At 40.6% G+C, this 17200-nt stretch overlaps 1 protein-coding gene across 1 annotated transcript; it reads right to left on the reverse strand.

The window, feature by feature from the left end:
• Window positions 1-3842: 3842 nt before the first annotated feature.
• On the reverse strand, window positions 3843-16796 carry LOC144590775 (cilia- and flagella-associated protein 157-like; the record flags this gene model as incomplete). Its single annotated transcript, XM_078395195.1, has 6 exons — window positions 3843-4177; window positions 6937-7138; window positions 8780-8994; window positions 13288-13438; window positions 14220-14350; window positions 16529-16796. Coding segments are annotated over 6 exons (1045 nt in total), but the record flags the coding sequence as incomplete, so codon positions are not given.
• Window positions 16797-17200: the final 404 nt, after the last annotated feature.

Here is a 17200-nt window from a genome sequence, read left to right on the forward strand (position 1 = left end):
AATAATCGACTGACCACTTTGCAGAGCATTCAGTGTGCAAGGGCAGCTTTAAACCTCCACTCACCTGCTATTTTAATCTCCCATTTACCCCCTGCACCATTACAATGAGGTTGAACGCAAGCTTAATGAACTGGCACCTTACCTTCCACCTGGGAACTGCAGCTTTTAGGACCCGGTATCAATTTCTATGATTTCAGACAACTTGCTTTCTTTGATTTCAATAGAACTGTCTATCTGCTACAAGTCATCCACCTCTGATATTGATTCCTCTTTTCACTCTCCAGGGCTACAGCCAGACCTGCTGGACATGTCACACAGTGCTGGATTTTACAACTTTTTGCATTATATTGTTTGTCTAACCATTTCCCATCGTTCAGACCCCCTTGCCTGCAAGCAGGTACTGCCCTTCCATTACAGACTCTATATCCACCTTGGGACCAGTCTGTCGTTATCCAACAACACAATACTTGCACTCAAATTATCTCACTTAGAAAGCTTCGCTGGCCATTATTTAGGGGGCAATTCCACTGCCCTCTGCCATGGGTTCTTTTACATGCACTGGAAAATAATAAGGCCAAACTTCAGTTTACCAATTTTCTTATACAAAAAAAATAATCTTACAGCCCCTTAGAAGTGTTTGGTGTGTCTGCCGAGAACATTGCCCACAAAGTCTTTGCATTAAACCTCCAAATCAAAAATGCTCATGAGCTAGCCACAGGTCACACAAGGTAGCCCTGGCTTCTCACTAAATACGTCTGTTGCAATCACGTCACTCACTCTGAGACACAGCAAATCCTAACTCTTCTGGATAAAGAGGTTTCTCCTGGATTGCATATTTGATTTCTTGAACAATGCGGTAGATTACTGAATAAGTAAAGCAAGTACAAAAAAGAGTCACTGTATCTTGGAATTAGCGGTAACCTTTTTTTAGGGCATAGTTTTCAGCTCAGCAGCCCCTTTTAATTGACACGATCGTTTGGCCAGTAATCTTGGCAACACTTATTTTTAAATAGGCCATAACATGGAAGGATTACAGCAAGTTCATATATATATATACACACCCACACCCACACAGACAGTTGTGTGGGTGAAAATAGGATGGTGTGACAAAGAGTTCCAATATATCTTGCTACATTCGACAATAATAAACCAATAACAAGCCATTTGCAAACCAGATTGTTTTTGTATTTGCTCCTTTTCATCTTTGTGTATTGAGACATTTCAACATGTATATGGACTAAGCTAGCCTTGGAACGTGGATGTCTTTAAATAATCATAATTTCCATATGGCATTTTCCAAATTAAGAAGCAGAAGGCTCCTCCATCCCTCTCCCCTATATAATCATTCCAATTTCCTTTTCCTTTGGATGAGACCACGCCAAATTGTTCCTGCACCAACCCTCGGGTTTTAGCCATATAGTTTGTCCATCTGGAGAAGCCATGCCTCCAGGTTTCTATGTTTTAATTGTTTTAGCTGAAGGCATCTGTCTCCAGTAACTCACAACGGTACTTAGCTTTGTTCTAGCCATGAGCTAAATATTAATTTATACAAGTTTATTGCAGCTTATAACATAGAAAAGTACAGCACAGGATCAGGCCCTTCAACCCACCATGTCTGTTCAGAACACGGTGCTATGATAAATTAATTTTATCTGCCGGCAAATGTTCCATATCCTTCCTTTCCCTGCATTTCCACCTCTACCTAAAAGCTTTGTTAATGCTACTGTCGTATCTGGCTCCCGCACCAATCACGGCAGCCTGTTTCCGATGCTCACCATCCACTGTGTACAAAACTTGTCCCGCACATTCCTGTAAATTCTGCCCCTTTCACCTTAAAGCTATGTCCACTAGTCTTCGACATTTCCACCCTGTGAAGAAGCTACTGTCTACCTTATCTATGCCTCTCATAAACTTACATACTTCTATCAGGTCTCCCATTAACCTCCTGCACTGAGATGAGACCTAAAAAGAAATCATTTAGAACGTAGAACAGTACAGCACGGGACGCCCGTCGACTCACAATGTCTGTGCCGAACATGATGCCAAGACCAACTCTTATCTGCCTGCACATAATCCACATCCATGCATAGTCATGTGCCTACCTAACAGCCTCGTATCTGCTTCCACAACCGCCCCCGGCAATGTTTTCCAGGCACTCACCAGCCTCCTGCAAAAAAGTTGCCCTGCACATCTCCTTTTAACTTTGTGCCTATCACCTTCAAGCTTTGCCCTCTAATATTTGGCATTTCCATCCTGGGAAAACAGTTCTGACTCCACCCTGTCTACGCCTCTCAGAATTCTATCAGGTCTCCCCTCAAACTCCGGTGTTCCAGAGAAAATAATCCATGTCTGTCCAACCTCTCCCGAAAGCTAATACCACCTAATCCAGGAATCATTCTGGTAAACCCCACCTCTACCCCTTAACAAAGTTTCCATATCCATGTCCTGTGACTAGAACTACATGCAATACTCCAAATGCAGCTTAATCAAAATCTTATAAAACTGCATCATGACTTCCTGACTCCTATATTCAATAAACTGACCAATGAAGGCAAGCATACCACATACCTTCTTTCCCACTACTTGTGTTGCCACTTTCAGGAAGTAATAGACATGGACCCCAAAATCCATGTTAAGGGTCTCCCGAGAGGGAAGCTTCTTTCCTCCATCTCCATTTATTAACAGTACAACACTGCCTCAGTTTCAAACACAGAAGGCCAGTACTCTGTCAATGTAAATAGAAGACATTTTGCACACAAAACCCCTAGTTCTATGGAATTACAGATCTCTTAAAAACCAGTGAAAAATAATAATTGGGGGTCTGTTTCCAATCAGCTTGCTTTTGTAGAATCAAGTCTTCAGTCATTTTGAGTCATACATTTTAAACAGCTCAGGGCACAGAATACAGCAAAACAATGGGACCAGACAGCATCCTGAGTGTAGATACAATGAAGTGCAGATCCTGCAATCCTGAGTAAAAAACAATTGCTGGAGCAACTTAGTGGATCAAGCAGCATTTATGAAGGGGGTGGATAGATGATGTTGATGCCAGAGGTTGAAGGGGCTCCTGATAAAAGTGTATAAGATTTTGAGAGGCATAGATAGGGTAGTCAGAACCTTCTTGGATAGGCTACGTTTTGGCTTGGAACCCTTCTTTCTGAAGAAGGGTCCCACCATGAAACATCACCTATCCATTCCCGCCATTGATGCTGCCTGAGCCGCTGAGTTACTCCAGCACTTTTGTTGTATCCTGATTGTAGAGTTGAAGATGTGCTCTTGAATTAGCCTTACATGTAACCATTCCAGTATATTTATAACATATGCATCCGACTGACAATGTCAACAATTGTACAGATATGTTCCGGCCACAAAACAAGACAAATCCAAACACCTGCTTACCATCCTAATCAGATTATTCAGAATCAGCTTACTGGTGGAGGGCCATGTTATACTCTGCTTCCACTTAATCCCACACACACACACACAGAATTAAAGTAATAAAACCACGTACCTAATTGGGGGATTCCTGGCCATGGTCCCTTCTGTTGCCATGTTGCCATGTCTATGATATTGATACATATTTGAAGAACTCCTCCAGCTTCTGACATTTTCCATATCATCTCCTCAACCAAGATTGAACCCCACAGAAAAACAGTGAGATTGGATCATCACATGAGACTTTTTAAGAGGCATTCTTGTTCATTTTATTCATGGCAGGATGAGTTCAATAATAGAAGACAGACCTGTGGAATCTTCCCTTAAACACTGCCAGCAATAATGCCATGCAATATACTGTAATAGAACTGTTCATAGTGGCAAATTACAAAATGTGTTCCCCATTGGTTAACTGAATTGGAACTTTGCAAGTTGTAGTCCAAACAACTTAAAAATCTGCTACTGTAGTCACTGCCACAATGAACAATAAATGGTTTTCTTAAAATAAGTGATTTTATTTATTTTTCAAAAATGTGATCAAAATTAGTGGCCTGGAAAGAATAAATTTACTTCGGTGTTGATCATTTAAAAATGTAAATTTAACTACAAAACAATGCCATTTAATACTAAGTCCCTATAAGACCTAACTTGGTAACTTGCAAACTTAATCTTGGAGACAGTATGCTGCACTGATTTTGGGCAGGATTGAGCTCTGCATCTCCCAATCTTCAGAAGCCAAATCCTGCAAATAAGGTGGGAGAGAAAGATATTTTCAAAATACAGTGCATGAACAACCCAGATGAAAGGCATCATTTCTTACAACAAAATACTGTACTAGTTCACCTGTGAATTTAGCCTAATAAACCACATTTGTTTTGTAATCACTGAGCCAATTTTACATCCTATTAATCTAATTATTTAATAGTTTATGACCATACAATGTCTTAAGATTAAAAGACCTAGGAGCAGAATTATGCCATTCAGCCCATCGAGTCTGATCCACCATTCAATCATGGCTAATCTATTTTTTTCCTCACAACCTCATTCTCCTGCCTTCTCCCGGTAACCTTTGACAATCTTATTAATCAAGAATCTATCAATCTCTGCTTTAAAAATGACTTGGCCTCCACCGTCATCTGTTTCATAAATTCCACAGATTCACCACCCTCTGGCTAAATAAATTCCTCCTCGTCACCATTCTAAAGGTATGTCCTTTTATTCTGAGTCTGTGCTCTCTGGTCCTCGATACACCCATTACTGGAAACACCCTTCCACATCCACTTTATCTAGGCCTTTCATTATGCCACCAGGCAACGATGGTTGCCTAGCCAACAATCCGTCTGTCTTTTCTTTCTGTTTTGTGATTTTAAGTATGTGTTAAAAGTATGTTTTAGTGTTTCTTGGTTTGTTTTGTGTGAGGGGTAGGGTTTGGAGAAACTTTTTTCAATCTCTTACCTCGACGGAGATGCGATTTTTTCCATGTCGCATCTCTGTCCTCCATTACGGTCAAACATCATGGTGTAGCGCGGCCTTTCCTGGAGGCCGACCCGGCGCTTCAACGCAGGCGCGGCGCCGGCTTACCATCGTGGAGCAACGATCCCCTTACCGGGGAGTGACTGTGGAGAGCTCCAACCGCGGCCCTGTGGACTTTAACATCTTGGAGCCCGGTTTGAACATCACGGTCCCTGGTTAGTTTCAACCATCCCGACGAGGGAGTTTCATCACCCCGACGCGAGGGCCTCGAATCGCCGGCCGCAGGAGCTTTGATGGCCCCGACTGCGGATGGATCGACAGCCCCAACCGCGGAGAAGAAAGAGGGAGTGATTGGACTTTACTGCCCTCCATCACAGTGAGGAATGTGGTGAGCTGCTGTGGTGGATGTTTATGTTAAATTTTATTTTATGTGGTTGTGTGTCTTACTGTTTTTCACTCGGTGTGGCCGTATGGTAACTCAAATTTCACTGTACGTTATGGTATATATGACAATAAACCCATCTAGAATCTTGAATACAGTAGGTTTCAATGAGATTAACGCTCATCCTTCTGAACTCCAACGATGACAGATCCAGAGCCATTGAACGCTCTTACGTTAACCCAATCGTCCCCAGGATCATTCTCGCAAACCTCCTCTGGACCCTTTCCAATGCCAGCACATCCTTCCTGAGATATGATGCCCAAAACTGCTCACAATATTCCTAATGTGATGTGGCTTTTAAAGCCTCAGCATTACATCCTTGCTTTTATATTCTAGTCCTCTTCAAATGAATGCTAACATTGCATTTGCCTTTCTTCTCAACCTGCGAAGTAACCTTTTGGGAATTCTGCACTAGCACTCCCAAGTCCCATACGCCTCCAATTTATGAGTCCTTCCCCAATTAGAAAATACTTTGCACCTTTTTTCCTTCTATGCATGACTGTACACTTTGCTACGCTGTACTCCATTTGCCACTTCTTTGCCCACTCTCCCAATGTGTCCAATTCCTTCTGCAAATTCCCTGCTTCTTTAACACTACTTGCTCCTCCACTTATCTTTGTATCATCTGCAAATTGGGCTACAAAGCCATCAATTGCATCATCCAGATCATTAACATACAACCTGAAAAGTAGTGGACCCAACGCCAACCCACAGAACACCACTAGCCACCGGCAGCCAACCAGAAAAGGCACACGCTATTCCCACTCTTTGTTTTCTGCCAGTCACCAAACTTTCAATCGATGCTAGTACCTTGCCTCTAATACCATGGGCTCCTATCTTGTTTTGCAAAGAGTATCCTACAACTTTCCTTTATCTATCCTACTTGTTACTTCTACAAAGAATTCCACCAGACTTGTGCTGCACATCCACTTCCATTCCCAACTGCATCTCCTGCTTCAAAATCTTCATGAATTTGATCAAGATATTCAAAAACTATTTGCTTTAACAAATCAGTGCACTCCGTATCTTCCCCTTTGCTGTACCCATTATACTCAAGTTGGATTTAACTGCATTCATGTATAGCATTATCTGATTTGCATCGATATCATGCAAAACATAACTTTACACTGTACCTCGGTACATTTGACAATAATAAATTTAAATTCAGTGATTATAGGGTTGGAAGGATTATAGGATGCTGCCTCCAAATCAGAGTCCACATTTTTTCAAATGTTAATTAACTTTGTCGTTGATTCGCATCGTTAATTTTTTCCCAGCCATTCATTATTAAAGAGCTGACCACTACATAATTCAAGTGTTTGCGTCTTTCCTTTTTTCTGAAAACACAAACAATTGCATCCTTCATTCTCTGGTCCCATTCCTAAATTCAAAGGCTATTAGACAAGTTACAGCACCACCAACCTTGTAAAATAGCATTTGTAAAATGCCATTTTATTCAGGACGTCCGACAAGCATAGGAACTCTTTAATTTACAAGATATGGACCTGAACTCAAATTCTACAAATGAAAAGATAGTAGCAACCTCCAATCTACTTTACGTCTTTCCAGAGAAAACTGAGACTTACCTTGGGCAAACAACTGATTTGTGTTGGTGCTGATCTTGAAAAAGGCCTGACTGAACCACCACGACCTGTTGTTGATAGTTGGGCCACTTTGTCAACAAGGCTGGAAGTAATTGGCTGTGGCCGTGGAACCAGACCCAGGTCACCTACTTTATAGTGGGTCAGAAAGCCTGATTCTTTAACAGCACTAGACGCAGAACTGCGTCTATGGGGGGGGAAAAAACAAGTCTTGAGGATGGAATGGAGGGGAAAACAAGAATTGTTACCAACACTGCTTTAGCCCATTGCAAATTACTACCAGATAAACAAACATTTAACCCACATTTAAGAGGCTATTAGATAGGTACATGGATATGCATTGATATATATGGATCACATGCAGGCAGAGGAGATTTGTTTCATCTGACATTATGTTCGGCATGGACATTGTGGGTCAAAGAGCTTGTTTCTTGCTGTACTGTGAAACCAACTATGAATGACACAGTGCCAGTCTAAGCAGGAGGATTAAAACAAAACCAGGTAAAACACCTTGGATTTAATTCCTGAATTTGCAGCAAATGATCTTGGGTCTAATGACCAATGGCAATAGGATGAAATCAGCTGGATTTCAGAGTCCAGACGGCCATTAGTCACTCTCCATGAAAACACATCCCAGGGAGCCTGCATTAAACCCAGCACCAAATAGCAATAAACGCATTCTATTCAATTTAGAGTGAATAAATTCTGAATATTCCAAACCACAGTGGCGTAGCGGTAGAGTCACTGCCTTACAGCCTCAAAGGCCAGAGTTTGATCCTCATTATGGGTGCTTTCTGTATGGTCTATCTGTATTCTTCGTGACTGCGTGGGGTTTTTTCCGGGTGCTCCAATTCCCTCACACATTCCAAAGCCATGCAAGTTTGTAGGTTAATTGACTTCTGTAAATTGTCCCGGGTGTGTATGATGGAACTAGTGTACGGGTGATCGTTAGTCAGTGCGCACTCCACACTGCATCTCTACACTAACAGGAATGAATCTCAGTTCAAGTTTGTAAAGATCCCATATTACTACCATTCCTTTATCAGCTGAGTCAGCCTCCATTATGGGGATGGGCAGCAACTGTTTGACCAGATCAACACTGGAGAAAATGGCACTATACGTGTGTTCTTATCTCATGCTGATTTCACAATGACAATGGTCAGATTGGACAGTTAAACGTGCAGGTCTCCTGTATCGTGAACTGGATGAAAGTGACCCTTAGTGCCACATAGGATCAGAGGTGCTGGAGATCTTGCTGCACCTCAAGCTAAATCATCATCTTCAGACAACAGGGACAACACTGTCAAGAAGAACAAATACTGGGCCCCAGGGAGAAGATGCAAGGTGTAGTTATTACTCAACATACTACATTAAACTGTGTTAATCTTCTGGTGATTTTGAAATTTCATTTGCACAGGGTTAAAAAATTATGAGACCACTTTACGTCTCTAAGTTGTAATGTGTGGATTTGTGCTCTTGCTGAGAGCCCAGTTGAAAAGTGCCAGAGATCAGAATTATCCAAGGTTTAATTCTTATTTTATGCTGAATGAGATGATTTCGGGTGAAACAGATATTGTGTACCAAAAGCCAGTTTGTGCCAGTTCATGTCCCCATGGCTTAAGTTCACATCCTTGGCTCGTGAACAATGGTGGTTTGGGTGACATACCACAGGTCTAATCCAGCAAAAAACAGTGGTTTCATGCCAAGGAAGGAACCTGAACTGAAGTTTTAAAAAAATACACAACAATAAAATTAATATATTTTCCTGAAAAACGAAATCACACCACATAAATGGATTAACACCTGGATTAAAAATTTGTCTGCACACCTTACTGTTATTTTCCCTGGTTTATGTTCAATAAAAGGCAGCTCAGTGGTAATAAATTCCTCGGGTGAAGGTCCAAGACCAAGTACAGCTGCACTGTTCAGTAACTGCAGCAGTTTCTGCATCATTTGACTTCGGCGAGTATACCCTACCATCTGAGACTCGGTCTTTTCTTCACCGATGGTAAGAACGTTTTCATCTGTACATTCTGTGCTCTCCTGTGGAGAAAAAGATCCTGTAAAATTTCTAATCCTGCAATTAACATCTACCAAATAGCACCATGCAGGTATCATTAAAAGACAGCAGTGATTCACAAAGGGTCATCATTGTGTCAAGAGTGTTTAAGAGGTAGACAAGATGCGCTGGTGTTGCCAGTATTGCCCAGATCCCATGTCATAATATATTTTTTAAAGTATAAAGGTTTTTACAAGAGACAGAGAAAATGTGAAAATAAAAATTGATCCTTGGAACTCACCTTAGAGCCACAGAGTCAAACAGCACTGAAACAGGTCACTAGGTCCAACTCTCCCATGCCAACTAAAATGCCCATCTACACTCGTCCCACCTGCTCACATTTGGCCCTTATCCCTCTAAACCTTTCCTATGCATGTACCTGTCCAAGTGTCTTTTAAATGTTTAAAAAAAACAAAAAGTGCTCAATTAACTCAGCAGGTCAAGCAACATCCCTGGAGAACATGGGTTGCTGACGTTTTTGGGTTGGGACCCTACTCCAGCCACTTAGTGTCTTTTAAAAAATATAAACTAGCATCTGCAGTTTGTTGTTTCTACATTCTATTTTGTAAATGTTGTTGTAGTACCCGTCTTAACTACCTCATCTGCAGGGGTCAGTGGCAGCTGTAGGCACAAGCCTGGAAGCAGCCGAGGTAGCTGTGTGGGACGGCAGTGGCGTCAGAAGTCCCGCATGAAAGCAGCTGGGGAGGCAGTGCAAGGCTAAGTGTGGTGTCGGCAGCCCAGCTTGGCGGTGAAGGTCAGTAGGTCTGTCCGCTATAACCAAAATCAGTTATAAACTGCTGTAATAACGGGGGTTTACTGTAGCTTTAAAACTGTAAAGTGTTTAACTGCTGATCTACCATGGGGTGGCAGCATTGGGTTTTTAACCAATGAATTACAGAGCCTGGGCATTTACACACAGAACTAAGGATCAGCAGCCTTCCATAAGTTCAAGATCAACTGCATTTTAAGTATTTTATTACATTACCGTGTGGTGGGGGTGGGATTGTGAGAATGTTTTACCTGTGTGGGGGGCTGGAATTGGAGGAGGCTGAACCTAGAGAGGTAGCATTAATTCCATTAATTAATGTGATAGTTACTTTAATAAGGTCTAAAAAGCATTTGATTAACAAAAGGAGAGCGAATTTAAGATGCTCACAAAAAGGATTAGAAAAACTTTGTTCCAAAGGAGTTAGAGCAGGAAATTTTCTCTTCCAAACGGAAAAGAATCTGAACAAGAGATTTAGCTTTTTTTCTTTTAAAAAACCTGAATTTATGCTCGTCTTGTTTTCAGTAATTAGTTTGGGGCAGGAATTAACTCTGTAGGGTCGAAAGGCTCATGTTCTCCGAATGTTGGGACGTAACAAGTGATGCTCCTGAAGAAAAGTCTCGACCCGAAACCTCACCCATTCCCTCTCTCCAGAGATGCTGCCTGTCCCGCTGAGTTACTCCAGCATTTTGGGTCTATGCTCCTCAGGGTTCTATATTTGGGCCTCCTCCCCTTTTACTGATATATTTCATAATGAAGGAGAAAGGAGGAACAAAGAATTGTTCAGTCAAATTTGTAGTCAATAGTAGTTACGAAGGACAATAGTTTTGAGGAATAAATGAGCTCATAGGACTAATGTTAACAGATTGGATAGGCACATGGATGTGCAGAGAAGTGGGGGATATAGAGCATGTGCAGGCAGAAAGGATTACTTCAACATTGCATTATGTTCAGCACAGACATTGTGACCAAAGAGCCTGCTCCTGTGCTGTACTTTTTATGTTCTAAGTGAGTAGCAAAACTATTCAGATTAAATTTATTATGCAGAAATGTTGGTTATTTAATTCATCTGTAATGTAGGGAGCCGTAAACTATCATGTTGCCCATGAATTAAATAAGCATAGAAAAGATTTTGAATTGTGCCCATAAACAAAAACATGCCAAACCCAAGTGCTAATGGCGCAGAAAACAAACCACATCGTTGATGTTCCTCATCTGATGAAGTGGACAGCCAGTCCAAGTGGAATTTGTATAGGACATTAAAGGAGGGAACAACAAAGTGCACACAATGTACTGCATTTTGAGCTCCTGAGAAGCATTGAAACAAATGATATCTGCTTAGGACCTACCCTTGCTTAATAATTTTGACTGCATACTGCCACAAAGATAAGCCTTGCATAAATCCAAGTTTTAAAAATTTCACTTATTTCATCCAAAATCAGAATAAAAAGCTTCTATATTTAAGAAATTCTAGGAGAGTTTGTCTGTAATAGTTTGAAGCCATTCTAAAAATTGAGTGTTATTAGTCTAAATTGCTTTTCAGAGAAGATTTATATAAAGACCATTATGGGACAAGTGCTCATTTTTCAAAAAACACACAAGGAATAGCAAATGAAGAAGGATTGACATGAGGGTCCCCCAAATGCTGGCCTCCCTTCCTCAGTGTCCCAAATGGGTTTGTACATTGAGGACCATGGCCTACACCAGGTCTCTGCCAAACAGCTGCAATCTATCTTGTGTAAATGCAAAGCATGGACTCTGATTCTAGTTGAAACAAGATTCTTGAAACAGATGTTGAAACGGTCAGTCTCAAATGGGAAACAAAAAAAAAATACTGCTTGGCAGTTGAGCAAAAAGCACACCAAAATAAGCCCAAAGGAGGTGGGCACAAATCACGCACAGTGCCAATTATTCCATTGTGAAAATGCCGTAATTGTTTATTTTATGTTACTTTGCGTAGTCTGTGCAAGTTCGTAAAGAATAATAAACTCAACCCAGCTGCTCTAGCCTTTAACTGTTTTTTTCTGTTAGCAAATTACATATGGTTCTTATTAAAACTAATTTGAGAAAATCTTTGAGTTGAAGAGATGCATCGTCTAATTCTAAAGGAAGAGTAACTCAATGTGCATTTTTCTGCCAGCACCATGCTATCCTTTGGTTCCAGGGGCACTGTGAGCTAAGTCCAAGCAGTTCCCAATCAATTACAACTGTTAGTAGGCTATTTGCATATTTTTGCATATTTTCATTGCTTATTTTTATTGGTCTTATTGTTGAACTGCGGGTAATTTTTCATTTCACCGCACATTTATGTGTATGTGACAAATAAATTGACTATTGACTATTGCTTTGTTCATGAGGAACTGCATTACTTTACACAAAAGCTCCCTCCTTGGACATTTATGAATAAAGTTCTATTGTATCGTATCGTATCGTATTTGCATTTTTCAGCAAGGATTCATAGACATCTTTCAAAAGTAAGAACCCAACGCAGGCAAAGGATATCAAGGCTTTTTATAGAATTCTGGTCAATGGCAATTAAACTGATTAAATCTAATATTCCCACAATTCTCAGTGGCATCTTGGCATCATGTTCAGGACAGACATTGTGGACCGAAGGGTCTGTACAGTACAGTAGAGGGCATATTGACTGGTTGCATCACAGCCAGGTTTGACAATTTGAATGCCCAGGAGCAAAGACGTGGTGAACACTGCCCAGTCCGTCATGGGTTCAGACATCCCCACCATCAAAGGGATTTACAGGAGTCGCTTCCTCAAGAAGGGAGCCAGTGTCAGAGACCCACACCACCCTGGCCGCTCACTCATTTCACTCCTGCCATCGGGAAGAAGATATAGGTGCTTGAAAACTGTAGGGTCCAGGTTCAGGCATCTTCCCTACAGCCGTCAGGCTATTAAACACTACAAACTCTAAATAAGCTCTGAACTACATAGACTTGGGGGCATTAGTTTTGTGTTTTTCATATATATATACACACACATATATATATATATATATACACACACACACAAATATATACACATATATATACACATATGTATACACATATATACACATATATATACATATATACACACACACATATATGTGTGTGTATACACATATACATACATATATATATATATATGTTAATGTATGTACGTGCACATATACATACATGCACACAGAACTTTTTTCTCGTTTATCATATTGTTTACAGAGTACTATGTTTACATATTCTGTTGTTATGCTGCAAGTAAGAATTTCATTGTTCTCTCTGGGACATATGACAATAAAACACCCTTGACCGTTCCCGTTTTGTACTAATCTATATACTCCATACCACCAACATGAAGGACAAAGATGGGTGCATAGGTGTAATGAACAACATAACTGAACAAAACCAAATAAGGGTGCAAGAACAGAAGGCAGCTTTCTGCCACCAATCAGCTTTCAAAAAGATGTCATGCATTTGCCACCAAAAAAGGTCTACTGTCAAAATGTACGCTTTCTTACCAGCAGAGCATCTTTCAAAGCATAGGCAGCATCAGAGAGGACTTTCTCTGCCAGTTTCCTGCGCCTTTCCTGGTGTTCCACGTAGACCATCTGTTTTTCCAACTGAGATTGTTTTATTTCCATATCCTTCTTAACAGATGTTATTTCATTCCTGAACGTTAAACATAGGGAGATAACAGCCTTCTTTAAATAAAGTTACTCAATATTAAGTTTCAGTAACTCCAACTTCCCACATTTAGTAAGACCATAACCATCTCAAAATACTATATTCTAATCTTCCGTCGAGTGTTAAGACTTAACTCTCCCTAATAATCCTTAGGTTGATCAGTTTGTTCCCTGAAGTGTGGAGAAATTAATTTCCACGTTTAAGGTAATGACTTACTGGGGTTCATAAGAAAGAAAGATCTTACTTGTGGAAGTGATGTTTTTGAGAAATGAAATAAAAATAAAACTATCTAATCTAATATCTAACATTTTGTTGTCAAAAGCCCACACAAGGTTTAGGTTTATTATTGTCACGTGCACCAAGGTACAGGGAAAGCTTTGTTTTGCATGCTATCCAATCAAATTGAATAAGATAATACGAGGTAATAAATACGATCAAGACAAATTCAAGTACAATAAGTAAAGCGAGGGGAAGGTACAGAGTGTAGAATATTGTTCTTGGAATTGTAGCACAACAGTTCCAGTAACAATGTCCAATGTCCACAATAGGGCCAGAAGAATCGTAAGAAGGGTCTCGACCCGAAACGTCACCCATTCCCTCTCTCCTGAGATGCTGCCTGACCTGCTGAGTTACTCCAGCATTTTATGTACCAGCATCTGCAGTTATTTTCTTACACTAGCTTATGGAGGGATCATTCTGAATTTGTAACAGAGGAGAAAAAGCAGTTCCCGAGTCTGGTAATGCGCATGGATGGAGTTGCAAATACCTTAGAAATTCATTCTGAGCCTCAAGGTCTTTTATTGTTATCTCAAATTCTTGAACCATCTTCTCCCTCTGAGTGCAGCTTTCCAGTGACTTCTGCTGCTCTTTGCATTTCTCAGTCAGCATTAGAATAACCTGAAATTCAATCAATATATTCCAGTCAGGCATGGAGAAGAGACGTTTTCCACGGTTAGATCAATAGGAAAAAAACAGGGAAGTGGATATTCTTGAAAGAAACCATCCTTAAAGAATGAAGGCAGAAAGAGGTTTGCCAATTGCATTGTTTGGATTACATGTTGCTTTGATTGTCAAAAAGCAAAAATGAACCCCACTGGACTAAAGAGATAGTGGCAACAGACATTATTAAAAAAGCAGAAAGTAGCAATTATGAATACCTGTTTAATAGATTGGAAGGAAATGTACGGTGTTCAATGATCGAGGGTGAAACCAACACCAGCCCCCCACCCCCCCTCCCCCTCTCCCACAACCCGAAATATTGCAATAACCTAATCACACACTCTGGGCACAATTTCCAAGTTGGTTTCTGAAATGAAATTGAAAGGAACAATAAGGAGTGACATGAATAGTTGCAGATTTCAGGAGCATACAGATTGGTGAAATCAACAGATGGGCAACAACTAAAACTTTCACACAGAGGTGGGGATGACAAAATTCAGTAACACAAATTAAAGACGACAAACAGAAAATTAGAACCTGTGAACAGAATCTTATATAAAGACATAATATATGAACTCTGCAATTTGTTAGTCAACCCTCAGTTGAAGCATCATGTCTAATTATTGGCTCTTAGAATCATAGAGTGATACAGTGTGGAAACAGGCCCTTCGGCCCAACTTGCCCACATCGGCCAACATGTCCCAGCTACACTAGTCCCACCTGCCCACGTTTGACCCATATCCCTCAAAACCTGTCCTATCCATCTACCCGTCTGTTTCTTGAACGTTGGGATAGTCCCTGCCTCATCTACCTCCTCTGGCAGCTTGTTCCATACTCCCACCACCCTTTATATGAAAAGGTTACCCCTCAAATTCCTATTCTCAGCAGATGGATGGAAGTGAAGGAAGATCCTTCCAAAACAAAGAAAGATGAGAGATTTAGAGAGGTTCATAAATTTTAGAACTGTGCAGCGGCCAGACAAAGCATTCTGATGGTCAACCACATCCTTGCTGTCTGTATAGTAAAAACATTCCCACTTGTCAGCATTCCGCATTTCTAGCCAACTGTATACAGCTGTACCACCAGCTTGGAAGATTTTTAAGGGATGCTAATGGAAAGTCCGGGGGATTGGCATAATGTATGTTTCCACAGAGGTGTAGCCATTGTTTGCCACATGTGCTGAAGACCTTTCCTAATTCTAGCACTTATTTCTCACAGTTAGAAATTAGGACATTGCAGGGCTGTGAATGCCTTTGTAAAAGGTGCCATGATACGTCTGATTTAATTCTTACTTTTGATTCTCCAGTATTTGATACCTCCCTTACATATGGTAATTGGTAACTAGAAAGACTGCAGATAAATAAGACATTGCTGCAAGTTCCATTGCAAGGCATACACCAACTTGAAGTGGAAGTACATGAGTATTCATCACTGTCAAAGGCCTGAAACTCCTTGCTTTACACCACTCGTGCAGAGCTGTTAGCTACCGTTGACACAGAAATATAACAAATCAATGATGGTGGTTTACAAAGGAATCATTAGAGATGTGCATTAAATATTGGCCTCACCAACGGACTACATCTCAAGACTGATTATGCCACATGGCAGCTGGGAGTCCATCACATTGGTGTGGAATTATCAACAGGCTTAGCCATTTTCCTTTCCTTTTTACAATGATCTAGTGGATCCTTATTTGATAATCCAAGTTACCAATTACTATCATGAGATTTGAACTCAAGTCTCTGGATCACACCAAAACTTCTGGATTACTAGTCCAGTAAGATAACTTGCCACTGCCATACCAAGGTTTCTGATAGCCAACTATGGTGGCTTTTAAGATTGTTAAACTGGACAAGAGAACATTTCAGGTCTATGTGGGTTAATTGGATTGCTTGTACGCATGGTACAAGCACAATAAGCCTCTATCTGTGCTGTAGAATTTTACGCATTTGCCTCCTGAAGGATAACCCTGCTGCTTCTTTTCACACTGTTCACATTTCTACATCTTTTTTGGCTTAGCTTCACAGAGATAGTCTTGTTTAAAACTGCTGATTAGATACAAGACATAATTACTACAAATAAGCCCTTCACATCCTGCGATCACTGGACTATCTCCTCCCCAAAAAATATACAAACCTTTACATTGCTGAGATTCTTCCTGACCAGCTCCTTCTGACCTTCCTCCAAGATATTGATGTTTCTCCACTGCCTCATGGCTTCATTTTTCAGTTCGTCATTCTCTTTGATTATTTTCATACTTTTATCTGACATCTTTCCCAGCTGGCTGCTAATGGATACATTTTCACGTATGGCTCTTTTTGTCGTATCTGCCACTTGCTTCTTTGAAATACGATGGAATTCAGCAGCCACAGCATTCACCCGTGCAATCATCTCCTTCTTTAATCTACAGGAACAATGCAGTTAATGACAGATACAGTCAACATGCTTTCTGATGATCCAATTGGATTAGTACCAGCTTAGTGAAGGAAGAAGTGAAACAAACAATCACATTTTTCCCACTGTCTAGTAACTCATTGATAGACACTTGAAGATTGGATTACCTCTCCTCTTTTCCTTCTCTAGTATAAAATAATCTTTTGCATTTAGGTCTTGGGAAGAAAACTTGAAAAATTGCTGTAAACAAGACAATTGACAAAGCTTATGGAAGCAAAGTTTACTGGGTTACAGGCCTTGAAACTAACTTGCACTGCAGTGGTTTTGCAAATGATAACCTGCACTTCCAATAATCAGGCAGTGGATACATGTTCACACTAGACTGAAATTAAACTAATAACGAACGGTCTGATG

Source organism: Rhinoraja longicauda, unplaced genomic scaffold, assembly GCF_053455715.1.
Source record: "Rhinoraja longicauda isolate Sanriku21f unplaced genomic scaffold, sRhiLon1.1 Scf000310, whole genome shotgun sequence".
Lineage (NCBI taxonomy): Eukaryota > Metazoa > Chordata > Chondrichthyes > Rajiformes > Arhynchobatidae > Rhinoraja > Rhinoraja longicauda.